Source organism: Musa acuminata, chromosome BXJ2-8 (genome assembly GCF_036884655.1).
Source record: "Musa acuminata AAA Group cultivar baxijiao chromosome BXJ2-8, Cavendish_Baxijiao_AAA, whole genome shotgun sequence".
Lineage (NCBI taxonomy): Eukaryota > Viridiplantae > Streptophyta > Magnoliopsida > Zingiberales > Musaceae > Musa > Musa acuminata.
In genome coordinates, this window is record NC_088345.1 from 8,347,228 (window position 1) to 8,361,043 (window position 13,816).

Below are 13,816 nucleotides of genomic sequence, written 5' to 3' on the forward strand. Positions count from 1 at the left end.
AAAATGGTTGGTACATTTATTAAACCGAATGACATCACTAAAAATTCAAAGTACCCATATTTGGTCTTCAAGGTGGCCTTAGTACTCATCTCTGGTCTTCAAGGCGACCTTAGGAATGCTCTCCTTGATTTTCAATTGATAATATTCTAATCTCAAATAAATTTTGAAAAATATAAATACACCTTACAATTGATCAAACAAGTCATCAATTCTAAGAGTAGATATTTATTTTTAATAATTACCTTATTCAACTCTTTATGTCTATGCACAAGCACATTGTCCAATGTTTTTTCTTTATAAATAGGACTAGTGACGAAAAGCTAGGGCAAATGAATCATTTATCAAGGAGCTCCTACAATTCTCTTTAACTCTTTCGTTTCTACTAAAATCATTATATAATATGCTTTGGAAGTATATTCAGTATCCGACATTAAGTTTATGATGAATTCAACCGTCCTATCTGGTGGCAATTCATGGAGATTATCTGAAAACACTTCAAAGAATTTGTTCACAATCAACATATCTTTTGGCTTAAACTTTGGTTCTACCTTAGTATCAATCACATTTGCTAGATATATTGTGCATCCATCATTTAAAAGTCTTATTACTTTTATTATCGAGCATTGATGTCTTTTCTTCACAACCAGCATATACAAACTCTATAACATCAAAATCTTATATGTTCACTATTATCATATATGTAATTAATTCTTTATCGATAGTCTGAATTACATAAAATCTCAAACCCTGACCCGAATATATTATATCCCCTATTAGAACAACTATATAATACATTACATCCATTAAGTAATTTAAATAGTTTGTCTAGTTTCTCCATACAAGCTAGTGAAGCAAAAGAATGCATGATACCAGAATTAATTAATGCATATAAAAAATATCATAAATAAATATCTCACTTGAGATTACTGATAGGCTAACCTTTACTTTTGTCTTAATCATCATAAAGATTTTGCTTAGTATTCTTCTCTATTTTGATAAGATTATTATGTAATTTTTTGTTAAATATTTAGACTTTTCACACTAAAAATATAATTATTTAGTTTTAAGATATTTTTTCATATAATTCTTTCCACATTAGGATAAGTAGATCTTTGCACTTGGGATAGTATCGTAACTAATGAGAGTAACATATACATATTATTTATATTTCTATTGATATACTAATTATAATCTAATATATGTGAGACTCTAGAATTACATGAATAGGGGTTCTTCCATCATTCAAAATATATGATCGAAGCGAAAAAAACAATCGGAGAGAATTTAAGAGTTTAAAATATAGAAAATATATTTAGTTGATGTATTGCTATTATTGAACTTCATGTATCGAGTCCCCTTAGAACGTCATGCTGACACGTGGAAGGACGCTGATACGACGGAAGTGAGAGAAAAAAGGCGATGGATTCCATTTCCGTCGTCGGTTGGATTCCATTTCCGTGGAAGGCCGCTTTTACCATAGAATTCCTTTCGGCGGACGCGTATGCTGAGACGTGGCACCATCATGGTGGAAAAACATGTGCTACGACTTTGGAAGTCACACACATGGTTAGAGAAAAGCGTTCCCGTACTTCCTCTCAGATCCAATTATCCCTGCTTTTTCCATTGGTGCTTACGTCACATAAAAGAATTCCCGTAACTACCCATGAGTTGTCATGTTCCCTTTCGCTGACAGGGGAGTCAGCCACATCTCCCGGTCGCCATCCTCTCTCTCTCTCTCCCCTTCGGATTCCTCCAGCCGTAGCAGTACTTCCCATACTTTAGATTCCACAGCGTCTTCCATCTATCTCTTACGGACACACGCCCAATTCCCATGGAGTCCAAATGCCTCCGTCTCCGTTCCAACCTTCCTCTCCATCCCTCCACCCGCTCTTCCGCCGAGGCCACTACCAGAGACCGCGGCTCCTATTCACTCCCCATCAAACTCGACCGCCGATGCTTTCCCGCCACCGCCACGCCTCCCCTTAGCTTTAAGCACGCGCCCATTCGCCCTCCTTCCTCCCTTCTTGTAGTCCCCAAGTGCTCTTCCGATCCCGATGCCGCTACCGGCGGCTCCGACCTCGCCCCCGTCCCCGTCTCCGCCCGCACCTTCACCGCCTGGGACATGGCCAGCCTCTGGGTGGGCCTCGTCGTGGGTGTTCCCGCCTACTACCTCGCCGGCAGCCTCGTCAACCTCGGCATGGCCTGGTGGCAGGGCGTCGCCACCGTCTTCGTCGCCAACCTCGTCGTGCTCTTCCCCCTCGTCCTTACCGGCGTCCCCGGCACCCGGTACGGCGTGCCCTTCCCGGTCCTCGCCCGCGCCGCGTTTGGCGTCCGCGGCGCCCACGTCCCGACCCTCCTCCGCGCCCTCGTCGGCTGCGGATGGTACGGCATCGAGACCTGGATCGGCGGTCAGGCCGTGTTCCTCCTCCTCCCGGCCGCGCTCAAGAGTTCCGCCTCCGCACTGTCCGTCATTCCCTGGCTGGGCACCTCACCGTTGGAGTTCTCCTGCTTCTTGGTCTTCTGGCTGGCCCAAATGGGCACCATCTTGCGGGGGATGGACGGGATTCGGGAGCTCGAGAAGTACTCGGCGCCGATCCTCATCTTCCTCTCGTCGGCCCTCCTCTGCTGGGCCTACGTCAAGGCCGGCGGCTTCGGGCGCATGCTTTCCACGCCTTCCCGCCTCTCCACCGCCGAGTTCTGGAATCTCTTCTTCCCTTCGCTCACCGCCAACATCAGCTACTGGGCGACGCTGGCGCTCAACATCCCGGACTTCACCCGCTACGCTCGCAGCCAGAAGGACCAAATCCTCGGCCAGGCCGGCCTCCCCGTCTTCATGGGCGCCTTCACCTTCCTGGGCCTGGCGGTGACCTCCGCCACCGAGGTCATCTTCGGCCGCGTCATCTCCGACCCCATCCACCTCCTTGGCCAGATAGGGGGCCTCTCCACGACCATCGTCGCCATCTTCGGCATCAGCCTCGCCACCATTACCACCAACATCGCCGCCAACGTGGTCGCACCCGCGAACGCCCTCGTGAATCTTAGCCCGTCGGCGTTCACGTTCCGTAAGGGCGCCCTCTTGACTGCTTTGCTGGGCATCGCTTTCCAGCCCTGGAGGCTGCTGAGCTCCAGCGAGAGCTTCGTCTACACTTGGCTGCTCGGGTACTCCGCGCTCATGGGACCAATCGGAGGCATAATTATAGCCGATTACTACCTGGTGAAGCGGATGGAACTGGACATGAGTGCGTTGTACTCGAACGACCCGCGAGGCCCTTACTACTATCAGAAAGGATTCAATGTCGCGGCAATGGCCGCTCTGGTTGCGGGCATCCTGCCGATACTGCCGGGCCTCCTTCACAAAGTCGGCATTTTGGCAAGCACTTCGGGGGCATTCGTTGTGGCCTACAACAACGCCTGGTTCGTGAGTTTCTTCATCGCTGGTGTTGCCTACTGGATTCTTTCTAGCTCAGGAAGAAGGTGGAAGGGCGCTCATAATGGTTGATATAGTATCGTCGATTCCTGCATCATCAACAAGAAAACAATTCTTAGCTGAAAGCTGAAGCCATCTAAAGAAGTAAACTGAGAATGAATCAGAGATCAATCAAAGCAATAGTTCCCTTGCTTGTTTAATTGAAGATGATTGGTCTGTAATGTGTTCATGGTGAACTGTTGAGATAAGTAATTAAGGGCATCAACTCAAGATGAGGTGAAGAGGTTTCAGCAGTTCATATGTCTTATTTTACACTTGAATTTATTTTGTGATTTCTTTAAAATTCTTTCTCATTGATGTATTTAGATTGTATCAATGCAAAATAATACTTTGGAATAAATGTTTTGATGTTTCTCTGTTTCCAAAAGTGTACAAGTCTAATTATGTAACCATGTAAAGTTCTCTATAGCAATCTCATTAACCTGTAGACATTTCCAATTTTTAACATCATGTCTTTACCTTTGGGACTCTGTTGTTAAATTTGAAATTTAACTATGAAAATTCTCATGCTAAGTATCAAATTACTGATAAAAAAGAAAATCTTAATAGTTAATACCATATTTCTTGTTTTTTCTTGAAAATTCTACTTGCCAATATACCATTTATAGGGTTTATATTATGACTCGAGCCTGATGGGCTAACTGGCCTATCAACTTCGTTTGGTCTAATCCACTGACCAAAATGCTTAAGCTGAAGTTGATAATAATACACTCATCAAATCCTTATAAGTCAATCTTAATCATGCCCACTTTCGATGTGGGACTAATCAGGGGTGTTATAATCACCCCACTCAAAGGCTTGACGTCCTCGTCAAGCCCCAACATAACTCGGATCAAACCATAGCATAGTGCATGTGAGGAATAGCCCATGGTGGCTCCACGTCGTGACGAGTCCTCTGACTCCGTCTACAAGTAGCCCTTTCCTACTCGAGCCCCCTAACCATGCCCAAATGTTAGGTCGGCTCTGATACCAAATATTATGACTCGAGTCTGATGGGCTAACTAACCTATCAACTTCGTTTGGTCTAATCCACTGATCAAAATGCTTAAGCTAAAGTTGATAGTAGTACACTCATCAGACCCTTATAAGTCAATCTTAATCGTGCCCACTTTCGACGTGGGACTAATCAGGGGTGTTACAGTTTACATATCCATCACAATCCTCTACCATACACAATTCATGAAAAGATGTTAGCAATACTTCAATCAAATGTCTAATAAATTTAATCGGAGTTAAAGTTCGACTTCAGATAAGTCCAGCAATCATGATTTAGAGTCTTCAATGATAGATAGCATAGCAACTTACAGAACCTTTATTTTACTCAACTAAACAGCAAGAAATTAAAGTTAGCTAGTGCTCAACCCCAATTCCACAAAATGTTTGCCAAGAGCCAGCTCAAACTAGCTAATATGCTTGTGTTTATCAAGGACTAGCAGATGTGAAAAAGCCTGTTTGCAAAATCTAGACAGTGAAGACTCACAAGTTGTATGACAAAAAGAAATAGCATATGGGGACATACCTTTGTCCATTACTATTTGCTCCAGCAAATTTCCTGTTATAAAATTGCCAATTTGAACAGCCTGGGAGTGATTCTTGCTCAATTATCAAAAGCTCATCAATGCCAACCCATCCCATAGCTCGACGAAATATATAAAAGAGCAATTATTTGTGGAGCATGATCACATTGTGTTCATCAACATGAAAATAAATGATTTGATTGCCAGTGCACTTCACATAAATATGCTACAACCTACTAGTTGGATTTGATCAGATGAGGATGACACAATGGTCATAATATCTAGAAATACTAGCAGATCATAACATTGTCAATGGTGTGGCCTAACTCTGTCCCTTTCCAATTGCAGGAAGTTTTCTTTTGTATAATACATTCCAATAATATGTCTAAACTAATTAAATGCAAGATTAATGGTTTTCCTTTTAGTAGACCAAACACCAAATGCAGGTATCTGCAACTAAGACAACTTAGCTGCAGGTTTTCAGTAATTTAATCAGAGTGTCCTAGAAGAAGTTCTGTATGCAAGTCAAGGCAAAGTATTTGTTTTTTTTTTAAACCACAAGAAATAATGCAGGTCCATGACCTTTTTGAATATTGAAATGACAAGTGCTGCATTCATCATGACAGATGCAAATTTAGCATTGAAGTTTATGAAGATCAACACATGAACTTATGCTGCACATTACAATGTAGGAAATTACAATTTCCCAAAAAACGAACAGCAGATATATGAAAATAGAATTAGAGTTTTTAGCATGAAAATAAGCAGTAGGCATTAAGAATGAAACGCTTGAGGGATCGAAAAATCAGAGTATAGTTTCAAGCCCCAAACTTTTTGGTCTTTGTACGTAAAGTCATTTCTGAGTTGGCCCATTTAGTTGGGACTTACGATTTTATTATCGTTGTTGTTTTTGACATGAAGTCTTTTCTGTCCTCTACTTCTAGCCTTGCTTTTCCATTGGTTGATCTATAAAATATATTGATTGAAACAAAAATTTATAGTATTAAATTATCATTTAAAATTATAAGATTGACTCAACTTTTAGATGCACTAACCTCACTGCTGCTCTTTAAAAAAAAGCACTTCATCTGAAAAAATAAAGATCCAAGTGTAAAACTCTGTTTAATATCTCAAGAGTGTTTAAAGACAAAACTGACTCTAAACAAAAAAGGTCTAAGTGTAACACTCCATTTAATAAGAGTATTTAAAGATAAAATTGACTAAGAAGGATTTAATGAGTATATTATTATTATCCTAGCCGTAAACATTTTGGACTTGTATAATTGGCTCAAAGAAGTTAATATAACAAATTAACAATTATACTATTAGACCGGGTCATGATAACAGAGCCCCCACTTGGCTAGAACTCACATATACCATATAAGTCAATCTAGTCTTTAGACTCTCTCTATGTGAATTGGATCATATAAGTCGATCTAATCTTTAGACTCTTTCGATGTGAATCGGGCCTTACATTAAGGACCATATGGGCTTTTCAAATGTCTCTGCCATTCCTATTATTACAAAAAAAATGAAAAAAAATGAAAAAATGAATATGCAATCATGCAAAACTTTTACCAAAGAAGCAATCCTACGAAAACAAAGAAGGTTTCCAAGAAATGCAATTTGGAAATCCTGTTCACTTAGGAAGATAACTCTGGGTTAAAATCATGTAAAAAATTTGAACTTTTTTTTCTTGATATTATTGTCTTTTTAATCTTTTATAAAGAATGTAAGTAATCTTGAACTTGAAGTAGATACATATTAAATAGGTTGTAGGTGCACCAAAAGTATCATAACAAATTTTCAAATGCAAAATACTGCCATGATTTAAATAAGATTTGATACTTAAATTTACCACAACTGTGCAAAGCTTGTTATGTATATCACATCATGTAAACAACTACATCCTGTTTGTTTTTCAATTGATTGAGATTTGGATATACAAATGGAACAAAAAATTATGGAAGTATATGGTTAAAAATCAAGTAACACTTCCATTACTATTAGCATTGGGCAAATTATGGATTACCCTTTATAATTAAACCTTCTTAACATCCTAGTCCCTAGATTTTAAAAAATTTATATTGAAATTTTTATAGTTATGAATATAAAACATTTAAGTCCATTTACCTTAATGCCATCAGTTTTATCAATGAAAACACAAAAACAATATGCAAAAATATAATTTCAACGTTCTAGTTGGTGGTGACGAGCGACAATGGTGATGATGGACAACGATGCCGCTGAGGGCTGTGGGTGGTTGGTGTGAATGAGGAGAGCAGTGACAAGAGATGAGAGTCGTTCTACATCTGTGTCGATGCTGATGCAGTTGTCGAGTGACTCTTTCGTCGCTCTACATATGCATTAGCATCAACGTAGTTATCAAGCGACGAAAGGTCGCTCACTTCATCAGCGTCGACACAGTTGCCGAGTAGCGAAAGGGTCGCTTGGCATCTACATCAATGACCCTTTCGTTGCTTGGCAACTACGTTGGTGTCGATGTAGTTGCTGAGCGGCACTGCAATGCAACTGCGTCTTTCGCTGCTCTTCATCGACATCGATGTCGATGTAGTTCTCGAGCAATCCTCATCTCTTGTCATCGCTCTCCCCATCCATAGCAGCCACTCGTGGCCCCTAGCGGTGCCGCCATCTGCCACCACTGATGTCGTTCACCACCATCAACTAGAATATTGAAATTATCTTTTTGCTCAGTGTTTTCGTTGGTAAAACCGATGACGCCAAGATAAATAGACCTAGACGTTCGTAACTATAGAAATTTCAATATAAATTTTTTAAGTCTAGGGACCAAAATGCTAAGGAGGTCAAACTAAAGGGGATAATCTATAATTAGCTCATCAACGTTTTTCTACGACTTAAAAGCTCAACAACAATTTGATGTAACAAGTTCTTCACATGATAAGCAAGTCATAAGGTTTGGGTATTAAGTTTGTCATCTTATGGCACTTCTCATACAAACAAGAGCGCACAAAATTGACCACTATAAAGCTTTAGATACAATTCTCTAACAAATATACCTCATGAGGACATGCATCACGACCACATGTAGACTTCATCCATAATACCATGTAACTTGGTTGTCACTAGACTTCATCCAGAGTTTCGAGCGCGGCTCTAGTATAGGTTTAGGGTTTTAGTCAAGATTCGAAGAACATAAACATGACTAAAAGATCAGAGGCAGGGACAAAAACAACCATATTGTATGAGTTGTAGAAACCCCACATCCCCAATTGAAACTATATAATCGATGAAAAGAGAACAAAAGAAGAAGATAAACAGAGAAACATTCAAGACATGCACCAATCACCGTTGCAAGGGGAGAGCACGATTCACCATTGCAAGATGATGAAGATGAGGGGTGGAGATGGCCTTCTTGGTCTCCCCTCTTCTCTCTTCGCTTTCTTGCTCGCCATCGCAAACCTTCTACTTTCTCCGCCCCTCACTCCCTCGGCTTTTAGACCAAGCGAAGCAGAAACGAACGTAGACAGTTGGCAATGTGAAGTGTCTTGATTTGTTTAAATTTCATGTCCATAAAATAAATAAAAAATCCTTTTTATTTTGCTTATTAAGTTACATTTCATTATTTAATAAAATCAAACATATAATTAATATTGGATTAATCATCATCCATCGTGAAATTAAGCAATGTTATGAACTCCATCAACTTCTTTTTTTATAAAATAAATAATATTTTTTTAATTTATTCCTTTAGAGAAAAAAAAAGTGAATTTTAGTAAAAAAATATTAAGCTTAAAAATTTTTGGTAGAACATGTAAACTTTGAAAAATTTTAATAGAACATCCCTGATCACATGAAAAAAATCATTTTATCTCTATCTTCGTTCGATCATCATCACATCCACTCGTCAATCGTTCATAATTTTTAGTAGATCCCTTCATCAAACCTTGTTAAACCTAATGATCAAGATATAATGATCCTTGTCGAATCTCGCTTAAGCTAATAACGGAGACACAATTCTCCCTCGTTATCGTCGAGAAAAAATAAAAAAAATTTAAAAAAAACTCTAAGTTTGAGAATTTTTCATAAAATATCTTAATTTTAAAAAAAAATCTCACATCGCTAGTTAGATGAAAAAGATTATTTTATCCCTATTTTCACTAGATCTATTTTTTTTTTAAGTTTCACATCGCTTGTAACCCATCATATTGTTAGTCACGTGAAAATCTTTGTCTCCATCGCTGGATGGGTCCAGTGGAGAGGGACGATCGATGTGATCAGGAGTTCGAGAGAGAACGATGGATGAGAAAGATCGAATGCATCTTAAAAAAAAAAAATTCTGCAAATTTTTTTTGGAAGTTTGGATGCTATTTGAGAAATTATTAAATTTACAGGGTGTTTTCTGCAAATTCGCCGAGAATGAACTACTACCGATGGAGCTCTGCCCTTGCAGAAACCAAGACGCAGTTGCTGCAGAGGAATACCCCAACGCGAGATCTTGATTTGAGAGGAGAGGAGGCGCGAGAGGGACCCGATCCGAATCCCGAGATGTCGTCCGCCTTCGAAGCCTTCAGCAACGATGGCGACGCGGAGGTGGTAATGGGAGGATCCGCCGCGTCCCGCCCCTTCGACGACGGCTACCTCGGCTACGACCCCCGCCTCCCCTCCCAGCGCTTCGACGCCTTCTCCTCCTTCTCCCCCGCCGACGACGCCGACCCTGCCATGGACCACTCCCCCGGGTTTCCTGTCGACGTCGCCTCCGACGGCGGCGGCGCCGTCTTCGGGTTCCACACCGACGACGTCCCCGTCCACCACCACCACCCAGCCGTCGGCGGCGGCGACAGCATTCCGGCCTCTCCCGAGGCGTACGGCTTCTCGTCGGGGGCGTCTTCCTTCACTGTGCCCTTGGCCAACGGCACGCCAGCGTATGGGGTGGAGGAGAACGGCGAGATCTTCACCTCGGATGGCCCGATCCTTCCCGATCCGGACCAGATGCAGCGGGACGAGGTGTTCGTCCTGCGGGAGTGGCGCCGGTGAGGGCCTTTCCCTTCAGATCCGGTCGTCCCGGTGATCCAATGCTCTTTACTTCTCTTTTGCCTCCAATTCCTGAGATCTTCTATACTTGTTATGGATATTGATAGATCGGGTCTTTTTGATGCATAGATCTAGTCTAATGTAACTTGTAGTTGGATTTCTTTTTCAATTCTCCGGATTTCCAATCTCTTCTAGGTAGGTAGCTCTGTTTCATTGATCCATGTCATAAATCTTCCAATCATATTATCCTTTGAAGGTCACATGATTCGAAATATCATCAATTACTAGCTTTAATTGTATGACTGTCTCATTTTAAGAAACTCTTTCTGATATCACCTTCTTGCTAGCCAAGCACCCTGGAATTTCCCAGGTACTGAGTGAAACAATGGTGACAGTTATCAGAAATCCTAGGCCACAGTAGGTGGAGAATCTATCTGAAGAATCCTGGTACTCGTGATTACCTGTTCATCTAAAACATGGTTATGAGACTAGTTCATACACACATATGCCATTCCGTACATAAGTGTATCTCGTTGCTAAGTTCATACACATATATGCCACAGTGTGTGGAATTTGTATGTCAACCTTTGATGATTTTGACAAGTATTATGTACGCTTTTTGAGGATTTGGTTTCCTTTCTAGGTACAATCATGACATGTACAATTTAGATGTCTTAGATATATTTTTCGACATGATAGAGAGACCGAAAGTGCCCAGCATTTTAGCTATCTTAGATATATTAATTGACTAACGAAGATATTGTTCATAGAATAAAAGTTAAGTAGAGAGGGGCGCTGAGAGTTCCGTATAATTAGTGGATGCCCCTTAGGTTAAAAATATCTATAAAACAATTATTAGGTCAGCGGTGCTTTATGAATCCTAATGTTGGATGTTTGAGGAGCATGTATGAAAATTTGTGTGGCAGAGAAAAGAATACTAAAATCATTGTATGGACTTCATAAAAAAATAAAACCAATTGTTAATAAACAATGAAGTGCAGGTTTGATAGCGAATAAAATAAGAGAAATTATCTAAGTGGTATGAATATTATCAAGATCTATAAATGGTACTTAGATTAGGTAAGTTGACTGGTACCACTTTAATTAAGACGGTAGTATTTTCGAAGGAGATCTATAAATGCTATACTTAAATAAGGTAAGTTGACTATTACTAGTGGTATCAGGAGTGATACTACAAGACTTAAGAAGACTTTACTGGAAATGAGAAAATAGATATGTAAATGTTTTTAGTTTAACTAGAGGTATTGTCTTTTTCGGAGCTTCAATGTTTTTAGTTTAAATGGTTGGGACATTATGACTTTTTGTTGTTGACATTCTTGTATTAATGTTTTATTTCTTTTAAGTTTTGATGTTATATTTTGATATAACTATTTACTATTTCTATATTTTTAAATGCCCTATTAAACACCTGCATCTAATTAAGGACCGTGCAGCCGTCAGCGTGCCAGTATGCTGCAAGCTGTAACCACTTCTTGAAAATATAAAGATAGGTCATTCAACATGTTTTTCTGCTTAGGATATGACATGCTAATTAAGTTAGTTTCGTGGTTATGACCCATGTTTAGGATGACATGCAATATTAAACTGACCTTATTTGTTGATCGCTTTTGTAGACCATGTTTTGGACATATGTAGTTTGGTCCGTTCATCTCACCTTTCAATGGCTTGGGCTTTGCACATGGATCAAATAATAAAATGGAGGTCTTTTATTTAAGAAGTTTTTGTTTGTTTAATCTTATAGCAGATTTTGTTTTTTCCAATCAGTAAAGCTTTGAGTAATTTCAATTGATGCATTGGACATGCCCAGCCAAAATGCTATTTTTCTTGAGGAGAAGGAGAGGAAGGAAAAGGAGAGTCGAAATGAAATCATTGCTGAAGCTGAAGAATACAAGCAGGCTTTCTATGAGAAAAGGAAACTGAACTGTGAAACAAATAAGTCGCAACACAGGGAAAGAGAGAAGGTAAGAAATCATAGTACCCCTAAATTGATCCATCTACTAGCATCAAAAGAATTATCATCTGAATCCTATCTAAATTTCCTTGTTATTGGCAGCTGTATCTTGCCAACCAGGAGAAGTTCCATGCGAGTGCTGATAAAGAATACTGGAAAGCGATTTCTGAGCTTATCCCCCATGAGATAGCCAAGATTGAGAAGAGAGGGAAGAAAGAACAGGAGAAAAAGCCTTCTTTGGTCGTAATCCAGGGACCAAAGCCTGGAAAGCCCACTGATCTTTCGAGGATGCGCCAGATTTTGATAAAGCTGAAGCATACTCCCCCACCACACATGAAACCTCCAACACCACCTGCCTCCGCACCAGCCAAAGATGCCGAAGATAGTTCTGCAGCTGCAGGGAAAAAGCTAGCATCATCTGCAGACGATGCCAAAGCTAAGGGTGCTACAGCCTCGCCAAAGATAGATATCTCTGCAACAGGACAGGTGATCAAGGCACCAGAGCTAGTTGCCACTGCTTGATCCTTCCTTTCAACTATTCAACGTATTGCGGGGTATTCATCTTTAGGATTAAAAGCTTAGTATGTGTTTTTACCCAGTTGCAGTGGGAGTGCTTATTTTGGTTGATTCTGCCTTTTGTTTATCGGCTTTTTGGGATTGGTTATTAGCGTAGTGATACTGTCTGTTGATACTCTGCTCCCTTATCAGGTAATCTAATATTCTGCTTGTCGAATATGTTCTCCTGAGAACCACGTAAATTTGTCATTGGCTTCACTGTGTCTTTGGAATGCAATTTTTAGTCATTCTCCTTGGGTCAGAAATATGGGAGTAAGGATTCGAGTCATAATGCAATACCTTCAATTTAATCTCATGTAAAAAATGAAAAACAACTTGAAATAGTTTATATTAATTTGAATTTAAACATTTTGTATCAATAATTTCTACTCTCCAGTTGATGAATTGTTACTTTATCAAATCAAATTAGTTCATTTGATGATTTATTTTTTTAACTAAGAATTCAGAGCAAAATATATTATTAGCAAAAAATGATACAAACTTCACCTTGGTAACATAGCAAACTGGCAAAAGATTAGCAATCCTATTACCTTTCCTATCCACAACAATAGAATTTTGATTCGACCCATGATTTTATGATAATCTGTCAATAATTTTACCAACTAAATTATCCTAACACCTTTCAACACCTCCGGATAATATTCTTTATCATAATTTGCACACCACACCTAGTGACACACTGCTCATCTTCAAATATCAACATCTAGTCAACAATCCTATTATTGATTTGTATGAATTCCTTTGTTAATTTATATGCATCATTGATTGATTGTAAAGTCTTTATCTCTCTAGGGTAATTTTTTAAATAAAATAATAGAGAACTGCTAGTGCACATAAGGAGAGGCACAAGGAAATTGTTGACAATAGATTGATTATAGATTATAATGAAGTAATCTGCTACAATTGTACTCTTTTTAACTTTCTTATAGGTAGAAGTTGCATCTTATTATTGTCTAATTGTTAATTTTCTTCTTCTTTTTTATATTTAATAATTTTTAAAAATATTTAATATGATATTTGTGATACAATTTCTTTTTGAGAATGTCGGTCCAATTGGATTAAAATTCTGGTTCGGTTCAATTAAATCGAACAGATTCGTGGAATCGAATCGGTTCATTTGAAATATATATATATATATATATATATATAATTATTTAAAATTATATATATATATTTAAATTAGTTCTATCTGAAAAAAAAAGAAATAGTGGATGATACCATCTTAAAAAGAAAAAAAGAAAAGAGGGAGAC

The 13,816-nt window shown here is 39.3% G+C and overlaps 2 protein-coding genes across 2 annotated transcripts; both read left to right on the top strand.

The window, feature by feature from the left end:
* The first annotated feature begins 1,572 nt into the window (after window positions 1-1,572).
* Window positions 1,573-3,868, top strand: LOC135619046 (purine-uracil permease NCS1-like). Its single transcript, XM_065120624.1, has one exon. It carries the CDS (start codon window positions 1,832-1,834, stop codon window positions 3,497-3,499), a length of 1,668 nt encoding a protein of 555 aa, XP_064976696.1. The 5' UTR covers window positions 1,573-1,831; the 3' UTR covers window positions 3,500-3,868.
* A 5,550-nt stretch (window positions 3,869-9,418) lies between these two features.
* On the top strand, window positions 9,419-12,724 carry LOC135619048 (clathrin light chain 2-like). Its single transcript, XM_065120628.1, has 3 exons — window positions 9,419-10,016; window positions 11,846-11,999; window positions 12,092-12,724. The coding sequence occupies exons 1-3, from the start codon at window positions 9,532-9,534 to the stop codon at window positions 12,509-12,511; spliced, it is 1,059 nt and encodes a 352-aa protein (XP_064976700.1). The 5' UTR covers window positions 9,419-9,531; the 3' UTR covers window positions 12,512-12,724.
* Window positions 12,725-13,816: the final 1,092 nt, after the last annotated feature.

What these genes read in the sequence shown, in the direction of transcription:
- LOC135619046 (XM_065120624.1), top strand. Translation starts at nt 1,832, where the DNA reads ATGGAGTCCAAATGCCTCCGTCTCCGTTCCAACCTTCCTCTCCATCCC.
- LOC135619048 (XM_065120628.1), top strand. Translation starts at nt 9,532, where the DNA reads ATGTCGTCCGCCTTCGAAGCCTTCAGCAACGATGGCGACGCGGAGGTG. An exon ending in GTCCTGCGGGAGTGGCGCCG is followed by an intron (nt 10,017 to 11,845) that starts GTGAGGGCCTTT and finishes GGACATGCCCAG; the next exon opens with CCAAAATGCTATTTTTCTTG. An exon ending in AACACAGGGAAAGAGAGAAG is followed by an intron (nt 12,000 to 12,091) that starts GTAAGAAATCAT and finishes TGTTATTGGCAG; the next exon opens with CTGTATCTTGCCAACCAGGA.